The 22,902-nt window shown below is 40.0% G+C and overlaps 1 protein-coding gene across 14 annotated transcripts in view; it reads left to right on the forward strand.

Annotated features, from left to right (window-relative positions):
- Positions 1-22,902, forward strand: part of Ca-alpha1D (Ca[2+]-channel protein alpha[[1]] subunit D) — a 72,438-nt gene that overhangs the window by 4,043 nt on the left and 45,493 nt on the right. For 10 of the 14 annotated variants that reach the window (XR_006883496.2, XM_046628276.2, XM_046628283.2 and 7 more), the window contains exons 1-15: positions 4,561-4,694; positions 7,662-8,173; positions 8,792-8,897; positions 9,001-9,140; positions 9,507-9,613; positions 11,127-11,279; positions 13,627-13,832; positions 15,364-15,467; positions 15,908-16,074; positions 17,618-17,717; positions 18,131-18,276; positions 19,603-19,676; positions 19,892-20,043; positions 20,761-20,878; positions 21,088-21,180. Coding sequence is in view for 13 of the 14 variants with exons in the window: in XM_046628276.2 (XP_046484232.1) it covers positions 7,878-8,173; positions 8,792-8,897; positions 9,001-9,140; positions 9,507-9,613; positions 11,127-11,279; positions 13,627-13,832; positions 15,364-15,467; positions 15,908-16,074; positions 17,618-17,717; positions 18,131-18,276; positions 19,603-19,676; positions 19,892-20,043; positions 20,761-20,878; positions 21,088-21,180 (1,962 nt within the window). In the remaining variant the exon portion in view is untranslated. The other 4 variants (XM_046628281.2, XM_046628280.2, XM_046628278.2 and 1 more) reach the window with 3 other exon arrangements.

Consider the following 22,902-nt stretch of genomic DNA (forward strand, 5'->3'; position numbering starts at 1 on the left):
TAAAGATTTTAATTTTCCTATAGAAATAGACGTCGCACGGTTGGCAAATTGGTGTACATTTCGGGGATAGGACTCCAATCGTACAAGTTTCACGACCTGCGTCATCGGTAAGGATTTCATCGTATAAACCAGGATTCGTTTCCCCCACCCCCCACCCCCCTCCCAAGAATTTTTCTTTCTCCGTCAAAGGAAGCATAACGTTTGGTAGAAACGAACTATACAGCTGCGTGGTACGATTCTCAGATTTTGAACTTAATGTTATACCGAAAGTTGGATGGTATTTTGTTAAATTATCAACAGTCTTTTGAATTCTTGAACTAAAGTTTCCTGTAGCTTCTTGTCAGCACAAAAACACTTGCGCTAATAATTCACCAGACAACGTCATCGCGTATTGTGTCGTGTATTATACCTTTTTCATATCGCGCCTTTCAATGAACACAGTTTTTGAAGTTTTCTTGGCGAATGTTCCGTCATAAGTTCACTGGCACTGGCAACCCGCCTGGTCTGTATTATTCACAAATTTTTTGCCAAAATTTATGACAATTGCCTTCGTCTGCAGGTGAAACTTCCTTGCGGCTTCTCATGTTTCTTCCAAGTCACAGATTCCTTATTATTCACATATCCCGTGACCTTCCTCAGCCGAATTCTGTGCCGTTGTTTGAATTTTTTTTACATATGAAAGTGATGCCTTAAAGAAGAAGTCCTACGATTGAAATTGGCCTGCAGCTGCCAAAGCCCACTACTGTAAGTTCTCTGTTGTTGTCCTGAGAAATAAAATCGAAGTTTCATTTCATCATCATAATTTGTTCTTCAAATACGGTTGTTGAAGATAAAAAAAAATGAGATGCGAAGTGATAAAAATTTACAGTTACCTGCTGGTAATTTTTGCGAGCCTTTGCGAAGCGGTCATTGGTCTCCGAATTAATTCTTGAGTACTTATCCATTGTTATTTCTCTAATATTTGTGTTTTCATCCCATCTCCTCAAATCGTCCTTTCTTTTTAAACTTTGAGATCCTTCTATCTGGAGAGTTTGTAGATTCTACGTGGGGTGTACTTTTGCTAGTCTCCCTACTTTTATTTTTGTCTTCAATGAAATGTATCCGTCTATTGTTGCCTTCTATTCGAGGGTGAAGTTCGTAACGTTACTGTAACGATGCATGTTTAGGAAAAATCGTTACTCTTATTTTGAAAAGCAACTCCTTCAAACTCATTTTGAAATTGTGCCGTAACGACTTTTTCCCTACCGTTTCGTTACGTTAACGTTACTGACTTCAGCCTCATTCTTTTTGGCTAGCTCATAATCCTCGTTGTCAGAAAAATCTCGTTCAACTTTACGCGATATACGTTCTTTATCTGCTTTGTCGAAACGAAGGAGGACCTCGTTTGTGACCAGTATCTTTTCTCCTAACATTTCGACGGTAGACCGATACAGTTCTTCTCCAATTGCCATTGCATCGCCAGAAATCATTGTTGATGATTCTGTATCGATAAGGTCCGCTTCCTGTGGGAAACTATCACAGTACACGAACGCATTTTTCAACCGACGTTTTGAAACTGCTTTATGCATTGAATCTTCATGACATTCATCATCTGTAGGAGTCGAGGAAACGGGAGTCACCCCCATTTTTGCAGTAAAAATATAAATAACTGCTTGTGATTTTCGATAAACACGCACGTGTACTATTCGTTCTTGCTAGATTAACAAGGTCTCATCGCTACACAAATTAACTGCCGAATGAGGTTGTTCTATTACATCGGCCCTACAAAAATAGAACCCAGGTCGAAGCCTGGTCCTCCCCTTGTTGTTTGTGATCTGTGTTTGCAGGTCAAAGCATTCAGGTGCAAAGTAGTTCCGGTTACCTTACCCGACTGTAGGTACAATCGACTATCACAATAGGGCCGGTCATGGGGGTATAGGGGAGGATATTTGAAAGAATTAGCATACCCCCACCAACGAGCTTGACGTGCACTTATGACGCTTTGAACTAAGACTCTCGCAATAGGGACGACAAAAGTCCATAACAACTAGGCTATTGTCTTCCAACATCTCACGTTTTGTTGCCAGCCCTATTGCGAGAGTATCTCGCAAAATTGCGGCTATGCTCTGTTCAACTGGAATAGTGGGGGAAGCTGCTGAGCTCTTTTGAGGGGCAGCGGCCCCATTGAGAGAGATCCTAATCGGAGAGTCGACTGTATAAGGGATTTTACTGATCAGGAAAGGCGTACACTTTGAGGCAAACATGATGCGTTTGGTAGTTTACTTAACGATAGTTATTAAGATAATAATTGTTGTAATAATGAAAATTTGAAACAACCAATAAACATTGGAAATTCAATAAAAACTCATACAAGTACACGTAGTTTTTCATTAATTACTTTTGAATTGCATTATACATTAAATAATATGAACAGTGTTGAAAAAATAAGTAAACAGGTAGAAGAAAAAATGAGCGGGACTCGATCCAGCGATCATAAAGCTTGAACGCTAACCACTCTACTGCTACCATCTCGTGCTCATGACCGCAACGCACCGATACATCTTCGATGCATAAGACTTCTCTTCCGATTTTTGCAAAAACGTATGGGTAGTACGCCCTACTACTTGCACATTATGCTGTCCCAATGGACTATTGAAAGTGTACAAAGTTTAAAGCAAATCCTTGATCCGAACGTCGTGGCCTCCCCTTGTATATATCAATCTTTTTTCAAATTGCATCAAAAATTAGATAAACTTTGCGCTCCCAATAAACAGTTGCAAAATAAATCAAGATAGTTCAGGGTCAGGTCAAGTTTTCGACGGAGACTATGCTTGCAATATAGCATACACGGAAAAAAGGCATGGTTGTATCTTCAATGATTTCGGTATACCTTACTAAACAGTCCTGTAAAATATGCACGACCGAAATGTCTAGATGCGTTGACCTTAACGTAGCTTCAGCGCCTCCACCGAAAAAGAAATAAGATGGACCAGTATAACGGCCTTCTCGAACAATGTAACTTTTGTCTGAAACTTTTTTGAGTATCATCAATAGTTCGAGTACTATTGCTCTGTCACATTTTAAACGCCCCACCCTGTATAATACGTGATGATAACTTGCAGCGCTGCGCTGGCGAGAAAATTTCACGCATCTGCAGCCACCTATCGTCGCAGGCGAAGTGAACCCCGCAAAACTCAAATTTCTTTTCAAAAAAGTAAGAGTCGGCATAGAAGTTAAACTGATGATGAAGCTCGAGCACGTGGAGCACCCTTCGAGTTGCAAACTTTGCATCTTCTTAAGTTCAGCAGCGCTTGGCTAGTATCGGATGTTCTCAGGAATTTCCGGCAACGAATTCGCTATTCTCGCTGGTAATCTTAGGAGGCGCTTGCAACCAGTTGCCTGGTAATTCTTACTAGACGCCGCGCCGTAGCCAAACGCACCGGCTAAAATAACTAAACTACTCAAGACCAACTGTATTTTCAGGTTGACATAACTAGAATCTTGTTACTAGATTCGTATGGTATTTCCAACTAGGCTCTTTTTCCGTGTAGAGATAATGACAGATCATAAAATGAGCGTACAGCGACACGGACATTTCCACTTCCCGTTTTACCCTTCTTTCTTCTTCTGACATTATCTTATTCCGTTAATTTGTAATTCTTATATATTTCCTCACTTTTGTGAAATAATCCACATACACGCAAAATTTCTGCACAAGTGACGACATTCAACTTTGAAGTACGCATTAGCTACGTATCAGATCCCATTGTATCGATTTGTTTTCGCCAATTTTTTACCGTTGTGTCGTAAGAAGGAAAACTTCCACAATATTTCTTCACGAACACGAGAAACGAAATTGACCCTTGAAAAATTCGAATTACCTACATAGATTACCTGTACAGGATACCCTATTCTGAAGTGTTGGCACATTCTGAGATGAGCTTGAATGTCACTAACATTGAATCGGGTAATGTGGATGTCAGAAGAGGGGCATCGGATTGCCGATTCCTCGGGGATCCCTTTACATAATTATGTACGCAATTCGTAACCATGGAAAGCTCTTACAGTTCAGATTGGTGTTCCAATATAACAGAACTTTCAAGATCATTTTGAGGTAAGCCCGAGTTGGGGGTCAGTCGACCGTTTTCAACCGGCTCTAGCCTTTGTCAATCACTCCTTTTTCTTGTTCTGCTAACAGGAATACAGGAATTCCAGCTAAGAAAATAGTCAGATGATAAGTCTGTTCCCCGTGCATGATAGCAAAGCGTTTTATTATCCCCGGCTTGCTGCATATGGTGAATTTCAAATATGGTGAAGGAAAATCCGTTGAAACGTTCTTGCCCTGTGTAGTATGTGAACGTAATACTACTGAATAGTGCGCTGACGACGCCGAACCAATTTCCGAATTGGTGATATGCGTGTATTTATGTACACTTTATCTTTATACTTTATGCCTGACGAGCGCCTACGCTTAAAACCCAATGTTTCACTCGCCTGTGCGCTTCGTTCCAACTAGTCGAACCAGTATATTCGGGTATACTAAATATAGCAGACCTCCACTTTGATTCCCAGGGTGAGCGGCATAGTGGTAGCGGCAGCGGTAGCAGCAGCGTTGTTATTATAAACACGTATTAATACAGTGAACATATAGGGCGTGAAGCAGTTTTACACGGAAAACGATTAAGACGGCCGGAAAGTTTCATGAACAAATACAGGTATAGTTGCGACTAGAACAGAGTGACGTACGAGTTTTCGAACAAGACCAAAAACAGATTCCCTGTGCTCTATAATTGTGTACTACAATTTGATGCGTAATGGTGCACGGTGCGCATTTATTATATGTATACTTGGTCGGTTCATGCTTGCGTCTACTTGTGGTTACGCTCATGGCTGCAGTCCTACAGGGTGGATGCGAAACCGACGACCCTTAGTAGCATAACTGTAATAAACCCATATGGGCTACTGTTCAATATTTTTGGGATAATTATTCATGAAACTCGCGACTTGTCAGGAGACAGATGGGGAAAAAGGGTTGTTTCTTTCACTTCACGACGGTAAACCATCAGGGAAAAAAATGCTGCTAAGAGTTACATTAGACCATACATTCGTATTGTAAAATTTGTGCTTTACAAATTGGTAGAAGAAACTGTTGCCGATACCCTATCCTGATATCAATGCTTATACAAATGTCTATGCTGGAAATACTCGAAGATTTTAGTATTGTAATGTGGAATTGCGCTGCCGTAGCGCCCGTCAAATTCGCCCTACCACCTTTATGAAATACCATAACTTATCTCGCCACGATAGTTTTATACATTTTTAATCCACCAATTGAAACCATATTGCTTAACTCCAGCTGATGTTGAACAAAATGACCGCGTGGAAGGTGCATCGCTTCGACATCTTATTTATTTACTGATGATCCGGGTTTTTCCACGTGATAATCAATCGGTCGAATTCACGAGCAACGATTCTGCAACCACGGCAAGAGTAATGAAGTATAGGCAGGGTTTCATGATTCAGCGTGGTGCACCGATTATCAGAGAGATAAAGAACATTGAATTTTCCGAGCTATAATAACGACACAGCGCAGCACTAGACCGTCCGGAGTACTACCTGGATTGCCGACCCTCATTCACGTGTCTAATTATAATCGCGAAGCTGTTTTTTCCAAACATATTTTATGCGGAGAGTAGAGACGGCGGTGACAAATTGTCTAACAATAGTGCTCTTTAACGCATTCACTGCGTGGATGCTGTATAGCAAATCCAAAGAAAGAGTCGAATCGGTGTAACATGTATGTATGTATAATAGGGTGGTCCTGAAAAAGATTGTTATTTAAATTGCAACCGGTGCGCCCCCCAAATCGGCTCTAGATAATTTAAAAATAATTCCCTAATTTTTTCAGATGTTTATCTCAACTATAACTCGTACCTCGCAGACGGTGGATTTCCACATCAAATCCACCGAACAGATGTAGATGAAATTTAGTATGAGGGGGTTTGATCTGAACTTCTGAACTCAGAATTTGAAAATTCAAAGTTGCGGTTCCAATACGGTGGAGCGAAATCCATAAATTCATTTGATTCACGTGATTTACAAGCACGTGGCGTCTAGTCAATAGAATACTGGACTTACTAACAGAACAAGATATAAGTTAAAAAATATACGACGCTACACTAATACAAAGCTGAATATGTCGTGATGGCTGTATAGGAGCCAATGTCTTTCTAGAGACTGATAGTCAATCGAAATTTTGTTCCCTCTCTTTAACTTTCTTATACAGCTATGGGGTTCTTCGTCACGTAGTGAATTTCATGAACTCCCATATCAGTATAATGAGTACCTGAGCCCATTTTCGAGAAGCTTCAGTACTCCGAAAAAATACTATTCCCAAAAGGTCGTCTTTTATATTATACTCCTACGCATTTTGGCATGTTCGTGAAATTCTTTATAACCATTTCCGATTCTCGGACGCAACCGAGGGAGTAAAGATATATCCTCGCGCATGTTTTCAATATAATGGTTAATGTCACAGAGACATGACGTAGATATAATAAACAATTCCATGGCACAGACAATAAAATATCAGTGCAGTTCGATTGTGACCCATTTCACCAGAATAGAACCAAGGCTTGAATAATAAGTTAGGTTGTAATCTTGGAAAAGGATACAGCCTGTAGTAAACAGTTCTACAGAGTAAATGTTTTACAGATATATCAATGTACAGAATCGAGTCCTACAAAATTAAACCGGAGTGAGGACTGATTCTATAGAACCCATTAGAAGTAAGTCCTAGAGCATGTGAGAGGTGTCAGGTGTTTGAACATATGGTCTATTTGAAATGTGAAATAACCAGTATATGGTTGGTTCACGAGGACAAAATGTATTTATTTTTTGGAAAGAAGTACAAAAATCGAATTATTTTTGTTCAGTTGTATGTCTCAATCTATGTTGTTAGCACACAATGGGTAGAAAGTTCGCATCTATGAGAGTAAAAATGAGGAAAAAAATCGCATATTTTCGTACTAGGAACTAAACAATATGTTCAAACACTGACACTGACATATTTTTCGTAAGAATATATGGGAATTTTTTTATCATCATGCGTCTACCTTCTAAAAGCTGCTACCACACTAGTCCTAATTTGCACCTTGTCGCATTTTGCACAATACTACGACTCTGGTTATCAGAACGAATGACGCCGAGACACTGCACAGATCGTAGCCCAGGATGGATATTTGTCGTGACGGGGAAAGACCGTTACAGATTAAAATCCGTTACAGCCGTTAAAATCAGCCCGGTAAAAAAAATTTAGGTGGTGCAAAATTGCAATGGTGTGGTTATTACGGGTTAAATCTAAAGTTCAATACGTTCAGCCCTACGCATCCCAGGAGGTACAAACTCATCTTTGACAGAAATCAGGCACTAAGACGACTTAAAAATGCTTAAAAGTAGTGTAAGGGCCTGACATCAGTCAAAGATGATTTTATGCTACCCGGGGTTCGAATTCGCTTCATATCTACTATGAATATCTGTAGCGTCCAACTCGCATCTACGGTAGTATTTGGCCGGGCTGCTTGGCCACATATGCACAGTAATTCCAAATCTCTCGACTAAGAGACATAATTGATTATTTGATTCTTTCTTTGTTTTATCAATTTTTCCTCATATGTTTACAGAGTAATGTCATCTGTAATCGAGCCATAGCATGAAAGGCTTCACAGCAACAAAAGACAAAGGACGTTTTACACCGGGGATGAACATTATGCTCCGTATAGCCTGAAACCCACGACTCACTAGTATATAGACTATATATATATAAATATAGTTGTGCTGCAACTGTACATGAAAATACGACTTTTGGTCTGATATCAAAGAAGGACTATCATTAACCCATGAGCACGGGCAATGGCGATGCTGTGGCGACGGCAGCAGCACCCGCAGCCTCATCGTCGTCGTCATGGGGACAACACGGCGGGGAGAGTGCGGCGAAATCACAGGATACGCAACCGGCACCACCTTCCCAGACTCAAACGACACCCGCAACAGCACCGAATACTAAAGCACAAGCACCGAAAAGACCTCCCCGACGTAGCGGAAAACCACTAGCGGACAGACCGATTCGCGCCCTCTACTGCCTACCGCTGAAAAATCCTGTGCGGAAGATGTGCATCGACGTCGTCGAATGGAAGCAACCTTTTTACACTGCTGTCAATGAAATCCGTCCACAACGGTGTTATACTCAATTATCATATTTTCTTTGCCCATTTGGTTTCCACACTCTTTTGTCAACGCTTGGTGTGCATTGTGTTTAGCTATTCAATTTGAAAACCTCTTTCATTGAAAAACATCGGAATGATAATCATGATTTCTTCTTTCTTCATGGCATTTCCGGCCACATTCATGATCAATTGGCTGCAAACTGCATATTCTCACTACAACTGTATTTCAGGAGTGAGATGTAAACGAAAGTGAAATTTTTTTTTTTTTGATACCGTATTTGGAGTTAGAATACACTGAAAAAATTGGATAATTGATGCCTAACTCAAGGTAATCCCTGCGAGTGCGAGTGATAAAAACAATTCAATCAAAGCCCAAATAAATGTCTCGCTTCCCCCGCTCAAGGGTCAGGTGGTGGCATGTCTTCGTATTAAATCATGCGTATTCTGCTATACTCGCATTCGCAGGTACTATGTGAGGAAACGAACGACCCATATATGTGAGGTATGGACCACACGCTAAGTTGTTATATTTCAATCTCCCAACTCTTGAGAGAGGTTTTCCTTAAATAGATATGTATCATATGAAGACCCTTCGAATGGTTGATCTTGCTGACGATATTCGCAAACTGCGTGGCCCTCGCCGTTTATACGCCGTACCCGAACAGCGATTCAAATTCAACGAATACCTATTTGGTAAGTCGCCGGATACACTAGAGACCAACAGGAGGTGTGAATCACGTAACGTATTCGTATTATAGAAGTATACTTCGTGACGTAATTTCGGTTATGTTTTCAGGAAAAAATCGAGTACGTCTTTTTGGTAATATTTACGGTCGAATGCGTTATGAAAATCATTGCCTACGGATTTGTGGCACATCCCGGTGCCTACCTAAGAAACGGGTGGAACTTGCTTGATTTTACGATCGTAGTGATTGGGTAAGTTATAGTGATAGGGGTGTATATTTAACTTTTACGTATCAAGTTTCGTGTTTATTATAAATAATTATCATTAGTTACCCTGTGCTTGTCCAACTTCCTGTATAAAAATTTCCCAATCATTCAGAGACAGTGAAAAGTAACACCCTGTACCACCGAATACCACTTGCAGAAAAAAATCTCAAATCCCTCAACTTTTTTTCTTATGCATGGGAATTTAGTATTATATCTGAGTTAGAGGTACGAGGTTTTTCACCCCAAAGTTGAGGGTGTTTCTTTAAGGGACTAGAATGACAAATAAGATTTAACTCATTGCAAAAATTAGGACGATTTGACTGTATTTTTCAAATTGTTTTCTTCTGATAGAATGATCAGCACGGCAATGGTATGGTTCATGAAGGAAGGTTTCGATGTTAAGGCTCTACGAGCCTTTCGTGTATTACGACCGTTGCGTCTAGTTTCCGGTGTGCCAAGTAAGTATAGATCAGGAGTCAGCTACATTTTTGGGTAGTCATTTCAGACTGAGTCGTTCTGATTTCTCTCGGTCACTATTGCATAATATGGTTGAACAAAATGACCGTTAGCTGTTTCGGGAGCGGTGGGTTAGGTCAAACGAGGCTTCTGAAAATGAGAAACGTTTTTTTTTTTAAATGTCATAGATTTCATGAATCTTGGATTCTTTACTGGGATAGAAATTAAATCAGGTGTGTCTCTTTAAAATTATTCGTAAAAAACATAGATTTCTACATTGTAAATTAGGAAATCGATCGAAAGTAGCAAACCGCGATCACATAATATAAATATAAGCTTGTATAAAAACATATTCATAATCTCTTTACTGACAAAAGCAAACTTGTAACCCGAACAGTTTAATAACAAAATGAAAACAGAACTGTTATAAATCATGTGAACATGATCAGTTGACGGGCATCCCCCTTCCCAAGAGACAGCTGACATTTTTTTCCAACTTCCCCTAGCTCGGTTTTCAAAATTAAAATTTAACGTATTTAATATACAGAAAAATGACTGCAAACATTTGGATTTTTATGAAATTTGATACTTGAAGGTTTTTTGGGTCACTGATCACAAATTTGACATTGGACTTCCAAAGTTCGAATGAGATAATGACATCATCATTATTATTATCATTGTTGTTGTTTTTGTTATTATTATTCATATTGTTGTTATTTTAGCCCGAAACGAGTTTGAAGAAGGTAACTTCACGAGCTTGCTCATGATCAGCCCAAACCGCTCGTTCCGAAATAATATGATAGATATTTTTCTGGTACAAAGTCTCAGCGAGTGTGATATGACTTTTTGAAATAAAAAATTTCCATTTTCAAAAGCCTCTCTCGATCTAACCCATCACTAGTGCATCGGCTGATGTCATTTCAGTGATAGGTATCAAGAGATCAATCAAGTCAATCGAAAATTACGTTGTCTGTAAACACTGCTAACAAGTGCAGCTGGATCCCGGACTAGTACACCATACAGTTTTATAATGAAAACCTACGATCTAAAACAGTTGTCTAGTTCAAGGTAATTTACTCTTACCGAGTGGAACATCAAAAGTGCCGGAGCAGGATCGTATCGATTCTCTGCTCAGTAGAATGGGAACTAGAAATATGTTGTGCTAAATAATTTTGTTTCCTCAATATTCTGTAGACAACGATGTCGCACAGCAGTCGAAACGAGTAATTCCAGAAGAAATCATATAAATTAAAAAAAAAATCCAGCTTGTAGTGCAACGTGATTAGTTTGAAGGCAGTTCGAATAATAGAAATAATATTGTGACAATTCCAGTAGATTTGTTGGAATTGTTCAACCTCAGAATGTTACATATCTTACCGCACCCTTTTATTCAACGGACAATCCCATGGACTTCTTGGAAATAAAATTCAATTCGATTGCGGAGAAAAAGATATTATTACAAAAATTACACGGCATACTACATAAGTATATATCAGGATTTGATTTTTCCAACAGGTTTACAGGTGGTTCTGAACTCAATCTTACGAGCGATGGTTCCATTACTACACATCGCTTTGCTTGTACTATTTGTCATAATTATCTATGCAATCATTGGTTTGGAACTATTCTCCGGGAAAATGCACAAAACTTGCTGGAACAACAGGACGGGTAAGCGTATTACCTGCGTTGCATTCCATGCTTGTCGGTATCGGTTCATTCCATGCAAGCCGACCCCAATGAAGCTAAAGCCTGTATAATAAGCATAGCTGTAGGTATACAAAGCACTAAGGGACTCCGGCATAAGCGATTAAGGAGTCAAAGTTGAGTTACGACACCCCATCGGATCGCTGACACTCAAGGCACAATGAATTTTTATATGCAGTACGTACGTATAACATTGAGCGGTTAGAATCGTCATTTTTGGTACGCAATGTACGCACATAAACGTGATTGGGATCATGATAAACTCTTGGGTCAGTCAGTCTGTGAGCCATGATCACCGTTTAAAACTCCATGAAATTTTAGTGGTGGAGGTGGTTCAACTTTTGAGGAACAGTTGATTTCGCTTTGTAACTACGGTAGGGTCCTTGCAATCGGATAGGCTTGTCTCGCAAAATGTTAATCGGAGAGAGACGTAAGCAAAATGAACAGTACCTCAACGCCGAACGACCCCTAACCGGGGGAGTTTTAAAACATGTATGTTGTAACATCCTGAACGGGGGCGCCATTTCTGCCGTAGTTTTTTTCTTCTTATCATGTATCTCTGTCTGTGATTTTTTGCCAGTGAGAACGATAGAGACCAAAGTGTAGAAATGTAAAAAATCATGTTGTATAACATACAGAAATCGTTACGAATTTTGGATAACACAGTCATTAGGTGAAAAGTGCCTGTGGGCTAGTGACCTTGAGGCACCCGCCCAGATATAAAAATTTTAAAGAACATATAGCCAGGTTTGCATGTGAGCTGCACCCCTTAATCGACACGGACTTGCTATGCACCAATTTTCAGCTAGTCCTAAAAAAAAAGTTGGCCCAAATTTGAGCCATCTATACTGAACATTAGATGGAAAACCGACAGAAACATGATTTCCAGTCGTAGTTTAGTGCTTCTCATTCAACTATTGCTTGGAAAATTATGACAGTGATCGTCTGTTTTGCGGATATCTGTGTTTATGTTGGAGATTTTTATCGAGTGGAAGTCTCAGCTGCAAAAAATTCCCGAAGGCTTGATTTGCTGATTGCTGATAGGATTTAAAAACCGGCTAAGCGTCAATTCTATTATCTAATAACGAACCTTAGATCTCAGGACCTCAATTGTATTTTGTTGGCCAAGCTACGTGTTCCATTCAAAATACAAGCTGCGATGCAAACTCTGGTGTGCTAGTTGATCGATACCTAGATACTATTCATTTCGCCTATGGCTACTGCTACTACGACATTCGTTACAATTAGTCTAGCCTATCCCAACTTACTCTGCCTGTCTTAGCCGCCTTATATTTTACATATTTATTGCCGGGTATTCTGCTCAACTTTGTACACTGCATTTATCCCATATTTTTATCACGTTTCTTTGCTGGTATTTAGCTGTCACTTTTTAACCAATTAGACGTAGGCTTTCGTCAGTTTTTTTAATTCTTCAATGTCTCGTGCATTGTGTACTCGCCCCGTCAATTTATTGAACATTGTAAAACACACGTACTTCAATGATCTGTGCCCTGTTCTAGTTATAAAAAAATTTGACGTAACGTTTTTACTTAGTTTTGTAATGTACTCGTATTACGTATACCTATTGACGTCTTTCTATTTTCGTAGACCGTATTTATTTTTTTTAAAGCATATAAGATACAACATTTCCATTTTCATTTTACAGACGAAGACACATTATACATGACACGCCATTCTTTGCAGTGAAATCATAAAACACAATGCTTCCAGCGTGCTGTTCACTGGTGTTTATTCGCGACATCTTGATATTCCCCCTATTGCTAAATTTTCTGCATTTTGCAATAGTTCTATGGTTTACCGATTAGAGTAACCATCGGTGTATTACTGTATTAAAAACGTGTGGTTATGATTAATTTACAAATTGTAGTGACTAGGACTCCCATTGATTTAAAATTATTGAATCTGTAGATGAAATTGGCCTTTTTGCAATTTTCCTTGTCGTGTATTGTGCCCGAGTGTCGATTCTCAAGTGGATGTCTATTATATCTCCGAGGTACGTCATGCCGATACTTTCTCAATCGTAGCTTTAGGGTCTATCTCTATTTTGTAACTGTTTGTTGTTGAAGGGAAGGCTTGTTGAAAAATAAAATGTTTTGTAAATTTTCATGCGCTGAATCAAACTGTTAGGCTATCTTAAGTTCTGAAAAATTCTTTGATACGAGGGTTAAAATCCTACGTCGGAGTCCCACCAGCTGCTACTAAAATTGTAATAAAAGATATTTTAACCCTAGCGCTAAAGTCCAGAAAATTCAATACGCAACGTTTCCTGACTAAATCCATAAAAATATAGGAGAAATGATGGATGAGCCACATCCGTGCAGCTTGGAGGAGGCTGGATTCAAATGCGAGGATCGTTTTGGGGCAGATTATATTTGCAGCAAACAATTTTGGGAAGGACCAAATCTCGGTATCACAAACTTCGATAATTTTGGCTTAGCGATGTTGACTGTTTTTCAATGTGTCACTCTCGAAGGATGGACAAACGTTCTGTACGATGTGAGTAAAAACAAACATATTTTGATCTCAATGTCAATATCGACAACGAGATGGTTACAATCGGGACACAAAGAGTGAGTCGTATCCATGTGTGTACGTATAAACTAATCTCCATGACGTATGATGCAAGTGCCTACCGCGTAAATTCTCGATAGAGTGCATTGCCAGCCTAACTTCATTGGCTTATATATTGTGAGTACCTTACCCGTGTAGCCTCTGATTTTGAAAATTTTCACGATTCCTATATACCCATACATTATATATCCATGGGGAACAGGATATTCTACGGTGGCTGGAGTTTCGATTATTCATTAGGTTGAAAGTATAATTTACATTAGGTATGTGCATCCGTTGTTATTGGTCGGGAAGTTTGAGTGGAACAGATGAGATTGAGCAACTTGTAGCATTGGGATATCAGAAGTAATCGGTATAAAAAACACAACCCTTCAACTTCCTCAATTCAGCATGATCTAGAAACTGATTTTTTGAATCAACAAAAATGCGCTATGGCAGTTATATATTAATCTAGAGAATTGCGAGTCATAACTACGTTGAAGAGAAAATGTGAATGCAATAGGACTTCTCGAATGTTTAACCTTTTAAGGACGGGACTGGTCGAAATTTCGACCGCTGGGTTGGTCGGACACTCCAGTGAGAAATTCATTGATATTATACACAAATTTCGTGTAAAATAAAAGGTCGATTTCAACGTAAAAATCCCCGTTCTTAAAAGGTTAATATAAGTTCTCCTCTCTGATTCGTTATGTTTTCTTGTCTCTCTACACATTGTCCCTCTATATTAAAAAATAATTTTCAAATGTAAAAATATAAATTAACAAGAAATTGAACATCATTAACAATCGATCTTTCAATGAAATCGAACAACAGTACAATTTGCAGTTATCTCATGTAACAAACAAGTCATGCGCATGAAGTTACTTTTCAGGCGACAGACAGATAATATATATATATGGTATTTATTTGACAACTGGCTGCATATATTGGTATATCTCTGACTAGGCGAGACACAATTTTTATTGATAGCTCTGTCTGGGACGAACAGAATTATCATCAAGATGATTTCTGGTGAAAATTGTCTCCTCAGGGAATTATCGTATTATCTTTTCAAGACACAATAGAGATACGGAAAGGTGGGGTCGAAAATTTTAACACGCGTTGTTGCCAAGAATTTGAAACTTACGCCATAGGCGATGCATCATACAGCATATCAATTGAATGACAAAAATATGCACCTCGAATGGGAAAAAATTGTATATTCGCCGGTGATGTAGAGCTAACGATAGATGTTTCATTTCTTGCGATAAGTTTATTAGTTTATCATCAATAAACAGTAGTGAAAATGGGTCAAACTTATTCTGTAGATCTCAAAGCGTGGAGATTGAGTGAAAACTCAACTTTCCACCGACGCGCTGGGGTCACTATAATTACTTTTCCTCTTAGAAGAGTGGGAAGGTAAAAGGTACAATCAATAATAATAATAAACAAAACTATTTGTAATTATTTATTCCAGATCGAAGACGCTATGGGAAACAGCTGGCAATGGATTTACTTCATCTCCATGGTTATACTTGGTGCCTTTTTCGTGATGAATTTGATTCTCGGTGTGTTATCCGGGTTAGTTAAAATGAATTCCATGCTATAGCAAAAACCTTTACCCACGGGTTGATAGCTAATCTCAGCAGTAACAAGTTTACCAATGGAAAATAGTATACCTAATTTGTGGTGTGGTGATTGGAATTGACCATTTTTTCCATCAGTGCAATATCATAAGAACCTATTCGAATCGCTTGCGGAACGAAGGAATACGCGTACATGGGTTTACACAGGAGGTGGTACCTTTACTGCAATCACGCCAGTTTTGCTTATAGAATTGAAACCTATTAACATAACTAGCCATCTTATCATCAATATTATTACAAGACCTTAGACCATCGCTGTCGTTATGATTTCGATAATTTTTAAAGCACAATCACTGGTATACTTTATTTCATTGTAAGTCACACTTTCTGGTACTGTTGTTATGCTAAATTATGAACGTTCACCCCGACATTCAGTGAATTCTCAAAGGAGAGAGAGAAGGCGAAGGCTCGGGGAGATTTCCACAAACTTCGAGAGAAGCAGCAAATCGAAGATGATCTCAGGGGGTATCTCGATTGGATAACGCAGGCGGAGGACATTGAACCAGAAGCCGAGGAGCCTCAGCTGATGCAGGACGGCAAGCGTAAGTGCTAAGTTGTGCTGAGTTAAGGTCTGCACGATACTTGCAACGATCGAAAGTGCAAGTATATTATTATGCTGGGTGAACGAAAATCAAGTCCCGCGTCTTCACCATCCAGGTATTGAGTATTGCGGCTCTTTCGTCCTGCAGAATCTTATTCGATATTCCAATTTTACGCTGTTTCTTACAAGGATACTATCCGTTATGTACGCCACCGATTTTCTTTACTCTGGAATATGTTGGTGTACATCGAGAAACATTGGATCGTTCTTTGCGTGGTAATTTGGCCCTTCAAAGGGTAAAAACCACCTCTAAAGATTACTCGCAAAAATTAATTTTTTCGAATTTCTCGATATTGACGTAAATTTTTGTGATAATATCAATTAGATATTACCATCTTACTTATCATCATCAGGGGATAGTATACAAAAACGAGTTATCTAATTGGCTGAAGGAGCGAATTTCGCGTTATCTAAGCTTCCTCCGTTTTCGACACATGAGCTGGTTCTGACTCACCATGTTTATGGCGAAGCAAGATGTGTTGAAGACATCTGTGAATCCGCGTAATGGGAAGTGTATTTGTAGGTACGAGACTATATTGATAAGGGGCCGTCAACAGATTGCGTAAGTACTTTTTTTTAACAAATTGAACCTCCCTCCCCTATAGTAAACATAACAACAACTGTGCCAAGGGCTCCCCCCGCGTCCTGCTTCTTACGTGAGATCTTAAAATGCAAATGGAAAGGTGGGTTGCGACATAACGAGTTTCTGAGACTCAGTAATCTTTCAGTGCACGCAGTTTTCAATATAATATTTAAAATAATGGATGGATGTGTTTTATCATCATATGCATGTATATGGTGGGTCAAGGGTATCGGGATCCTGAAATAAATTTCGGACGGGTGCAGATATAGTAAGGAAATTTAGAGGACGAGAAATTATATCTTTCCAAAGGGTAGGAAATTCTCCCACATACCCAGAAAGGCGGATGTGGAGGGTGGACTGAAAATCTTGAAATGACAAGGGGCGTCAAAATAAAAAACTCGTGCTTACGTTAATTGTGAACGGCGTTCAATAATATATTGTAGAAAGTCTCTGTAAAAGCGGTTCGTTCCAACTAATTTTGGTAGTTGTTCGACGGCCAAGATGTGAATGTCTTATAAATTACGACATAATGCAAGGTATTCAAAAAATATGGCTGTTCTTTCAGTACAGATAGGTATGCGTAAATGGATTTAAGTTGTATTCTCAGTGACGAATTTCCAATTGATGCACGATACTTAATTTTTGAAGTAGGTAATTCTTGCTAATGGTGAGGTCAACATGATACTTCAGCGCTTGACGCAAAGCACAGACTTTCGTATAAAGGAGCGATGGTATCGCTTTACCGAAGTCTTGTGGTATAACGCACTAACTGTTTTACGTGCATGTACGTATACTACACATACGCGCGGCCGTATCTGCAACGTATACTTGCCTATGAGATTCGCGGGACTTGAATCTAATAGTAAATACTGAATTGTAATCTGTGTGTTATTTCATATAGCGAAACAACAAAACGAGATGGAAAGTATTGATCAGTTGGAGGGTGACGAAGACGTCCAGCAAGAATCGTTCTGGACCAAAAAGAAGCGCGATTTGGAAAGGTAAATGACGTCAAAAAAACTCTTGGATAACCTTCACGTCTATAACCGACGATATATCTTATATTACCTTATACACATTTTTCAATGTAATAAAATCGGTAATAGGAACAGCAAAGCCTCGATCGTCTACTTGTGCTACTTACACCCTATTCTTCTGCTGGTTCTTCTTCTACTCCCTTTTTTTGTGTTAACTACGTGAACGAAGCAGAAAAAGATAAGTTGATAAATAAAATTTAAGCTACGAAAAATTTAGGATCATTTTTGCTCAACCAAATCATAATTCGAAGTGTTGTTCGTTTAGGCAAGGGGACGATCGGGGTACTACTTGAACGGCTTTTCACGGTTTCGTGCTGTTTAGTATGTTAAAAAAAAATTAAATGATTTTATCGATAAGCGACTTTTTGCTGCCGCAGGGTAAATCGACGCATGAGACGAGCCTGCAGAAAGGCGGTCAAATCCCAAGTCTTCTATTGGCTGATTATTGTCCTCGTTTTCCTGAACACTGTCGTACTAGCTACTGAACACTACCGGCAACCCCAGTGGCTTGACAATTTCCAAGGTGAGGTTATCGCTTGTTCTTCGGTTGTTATTACCTTTTGAAACGCATGCCAGACATTCCACCGAAAGCTGAAAGACCGGCCTTCAGATATAATTGAAATTATTCTGTTCGAGTTCATTTCAAATACATCGAGAGTTTCAAAGTTACTGCGAGAAAAATGTATAGGTATACACACAAGTTCAGAACAATAAACTTTTCAATGAATTACTGACCGATTGGAAAATATATCCAAGAAATGAACGGCCGACTTTACGTGGAATGTCTTTTACACCATACAAATACCATTATTTTTCTGCCGATGGGTTACTGACATAAAATATGAATTTGATATCTTAACAGCTTTTTCTAAACTGTAGATGCGAGAAGTAAATTCGATATACGAAAATAGTACCTATATTGTGCTACTAGTACCGAAAGTGCGTGATTTCCGATGAGTTGGAAATTTGCAGCGTGTACCAAAGGCGAGTGCAGCTTTCACACGAATACGAGTGCTGTACGAGCATTGGTGTTAGGGCAGCATGAGCCAAGGCGAGCACTGCCACGTCACTCAAGTCACATATTGCCCTTCCGCACGCGTGTCACACGCTATTTTTTGCAACACCTCTGAAGGGAAATTTGACTTGAGAAGCACGAAACGTGCCACGTGCAGATGAGAGATATCTGAGTCGTATGATTACAGCACTCGCCTTTGCGTCTTACGCTGCAAACTTCATACTGACCGAAAATCGTCCACTTTTCGCATTAGTAATACAATATGCTACTTTCAATACTTGCTTGGAATGTTTGGTTTCCGAAACCTGCGGAGCGTACGTGAAGTGCCCCATTACCGAACAGTGAAAATCATGTCAGTACCCTGTGCGATCACTTCTTACGTAGCGAATCAGCCTGTAGCAAGTCCGCCACAGACGCACCCGCATTCGCGACGCCCAGTTTGCAGGGATTAAACTGTAAGTGCGCGACAGGCAGCTCAGGCACATACGCGGTATGCTCTGTTTTGGGATTACTGCAGGACGTACACCCGAGTAAAGTCGCCCCCCCCCCCCCCAATTTTGATGGTCAGAAATAAGGTTGGCAGCACAAGCATCTGACTTGTGTTTATTGAATAACACACGACACATTTGCTCGGTCCACCACTACAATTGGTTAAAGGCTACCGGAGCCAACCTTATTTCTAACCCGCTAAAGCGCGAGGGGTTGACTTTACTCGGGTGTACATGTATTGGTTGGATTCACAGAAAAATCACGGTACGTGTGGTTATACTTATACAGGTAACGTCAGTCAGTTTAATTTACAGCCTCTAATTCAACATTTTTATTATCCTACAGAAGTAACAAACATGTTCTTTATCGGACTATTCACCATGGAAATGATGTTGAAGATGTACAGTCTTGGTTTTCAAGTGAGTCCAATGCCTATGTTAAATAGATGATTACTTACGACTTATACATTCTAGCTCGCCCGCAATCGCATAATTTATTTGATATCTGAAATAATTCTTACTTCTCTTCATTAATTTGCAATAATTTCCTTTTCCTATTGTATATTATATTCAATTCCGTTGATGCCAAGTATCATCAGAATAATATTTGATCAATTGTATGTGCAACTCGATAGGGTTACTTTGTTTCGCTGTTCAATCGGTTTGATTGTTTCGTCGTGATTGGCTCCATCGGCGAGATGATACTAACGAACACGGAAGTAATGCAGCCCCTCGGAGTATCGGTCCTTCGCTGCGTTCGACTACTCAGAGTATTCAAAGTAACCAAGTAAGTTAAGAAGACACACATAAAGCTGCGATAATATTGTTCTCACAGACACTAACAGATTATACAATATTTCCAATAATTCATGTTGGTGGCTTTACGGTGTACGACCATTCTACCTAACCATCTCCACTGAACTGGGATTAACTGTTTGCCCTTTAACCGTTGGGTGTGCTTTAGCACTTTTCCCACCACACGGGCTTTTCCACATCCGATCCCGTCTCACCCCACGGCACCGTACAGCGTGTGTAGTAGAGGCCACGATTAACTGATCGATTTCATCTTCTATCCGCCCAAAAACGAATAACCACCGACTTGCTGCACTTGAAACACAATGTACTATTTTTCACTGAGAGCAATAATGTTCTCATATCACCTTGGGTGATCTAAACTAATCCTCAAAGCCTGTGACTGTGGGGCACCTTCTGCGAATCATAATCTATCACTGTGAGTTCCCCTTTTCCTTTCAATCTCTTAAATGATGCAGTAAATATAATACAACGCAAAAGTCTATAATGACTTGTCCCCACCGCAATATCAACACCGAAAGTCACACTTAGTCGTCTTATTACATCTTATGATGTACAGCGAGAACTTGATTACTTTTCAAGGAACAGTCAATGAGTTAGCTGTGTAGACAATTATTCTGTACAAGCTGCAGAAGAAAGATGACCCTGATCCGAATATACTCAAAGTGATTACCATATTTGTATATTTTAGGTACTGGCGTTCATTGTCAAACTTGGTTGCTTCGCTGCTGAACTCGATCCAGTCCATCGCCTCTTTATTGCTCCTTCTTTTTCTATTCATCGTGATCTTCGCTTTGCTAGGAATGCAGGTTTGTGTCACAATACAACTTCAATATTATTTATAGTCCTGGAAACCTTCGCCAAATATGACAATTGAGAATATCATTGGGGGCCATACCATGTACCATACATAAGTGGGGACGCCCTCGAAGATCTACTCCGGCTTGCAGTATGATAACGTATACACACTGCGCAATGATTTACAATCGAAAACTATCACGAACTTTTCTTCTTTCAGGTATTTGGTGGCAAATTCAACTCACCCGGCTCTCAAGAGAAGCCAAGAAGCAACTTTGATAGTTTTTGGCAGAGTCTGCTCACTGTCTTCCAGGTAACAATATACATTACTCTGTCGGATTATGGCGCTACGATGATGGGGGGGGATATATAAAAACAGCCATGCTGCTGCACAAGCCCAAAAGACAAGCATCGTCTTATATACAGGTCTTGACACTTTCCGATACACTTATAGAGATAGACTGCGTGATCTTACGCGGCAGCTGCAGCTGAGACCGAAGAACAGAGCTAGTCATGCCGGAGTCCTTACTCTGTCACACGATGAAAAGAATGGAAAGCAACCGCTAGGTAGGGAAAGCGATAAGGCAGGCGGGCAGGTATACTTGCATGAATACACGTGTTACCCCCGTCAAGTCACCGATTAGAATGAGAGGGACCACTCGCAACTGTTGTTTTTGCCAGCCTTGGCACGGCTTCAGCTCGATGCACGAATCGCGCGGCTTATCTCTATAAGTCTATGCACTTTCCTGTGCTGAGGTGTACATTTATTGAATACGATCCAATTTATTTAGGATGTCGCCACAGAGTCGGCCTTAGAGTTTTACGTGCCCCAGGCAAGCTAACGGATAGTCGCCCTCCCCCCTGGAATTGCGAAATTATCGAAATGAATTCAGTTAATGATTCAGCATTCATCCGACATTTCAAAATTGACACGCCTTACTTTGGTATTGGCGAAGTCTTTTATTACTTCCGAAATGTTCATTGTAGATGCTGTGTCACTTTTTACGGATAAAATTGCTAATGCTAAAAGCCGTGTACGGTGCCCATTGTGACCGTGCGCCTAACCCAACTCGCTTCGACTGCTCTCACTCGAATCGAGTGCATTTGATGTTCACGCCACAAAAATTTTTGAGCTCGCATGGGAACAACCTTGTCTCAACAAAAAACAGAAAATAGGAACATCATTTAAGCGCCCCTAAATCTGTGGCGCCCCAGGCTACTATCCGCTTTGCTCGCCCCTAAGGCCGGCGCTGTGTCGCCACGAGACGTTGTGATTGTGTAACATGGTAGAATGTGTGCGAAACAAGGATAGAGGTTTTTGTCTCGTGTCAGTAACACTCTCTATATCTTTGTTACTCGCACATCTTCAAAAGATGGATTCTGACCAAATCAAGGTTACTGGTATCATCTCCTCCCATCTATCTAATCGGCATGATAGATCACAAGGGTGGCCTTGAAACAGTTGGAATTCATCTTGGAAGGTGTACATTTACACGATCGCTGCCCCGCCATTGTGTCGTACCTTGGACTAAGTACGAGCCCAATAAGAGATGTATCTCCACATATGCTGACGGTATAGGAGTTATGTATGGGAGTGTCAAGGCCACGGAGATAGGCCTGTGCTATTTGAAGTAGACGAGCCCATCAACGCATCGGTGCCGCGCCGCTCAAGTATAGAATGGAGGCGTCATTTTTCACCAATACGCCATCTTTGGCCAGTCACATAAGGCGCTTCAATTGTTTTTGGTACAAAAAATCTATTCACTTATTGATCCAATCAGAAGAATATCCTTTGCAGCAAATATCAGTATAGCTTCTGAGTATTTAATTGTTTGAAAATCAAATTTAACATTGTTCCAAGCTGACCAAACACTTTCGTGCCATTTGTGGCCAGTGATTTTTTTTTCCACGTAATGGTCATACCTAGAAATAGTATGATCGATAGCTACGGCACCGAGGTGGCCAAAATTGGTACGTCTGCACTAATATAACGATACTGACCGCTGATTGAGCGTGAATTCGAACTACAGACACT

This window comes from Neodiprion pinetum, chromosome 5 (assembly GCF_021155775.2).
Source record: "Neodiprion pinetum isolate iyNeoPine1 chromosome 5, iyNeoPine1.2, whole genome shotgun sequence".
NCBI classification, from domain to species: Eukaryota; Metazoa; Arthropoda; class Insecta; order Hymenoptera; family Diprionidae; genus Neodiprion; species Neodiprion pinetum.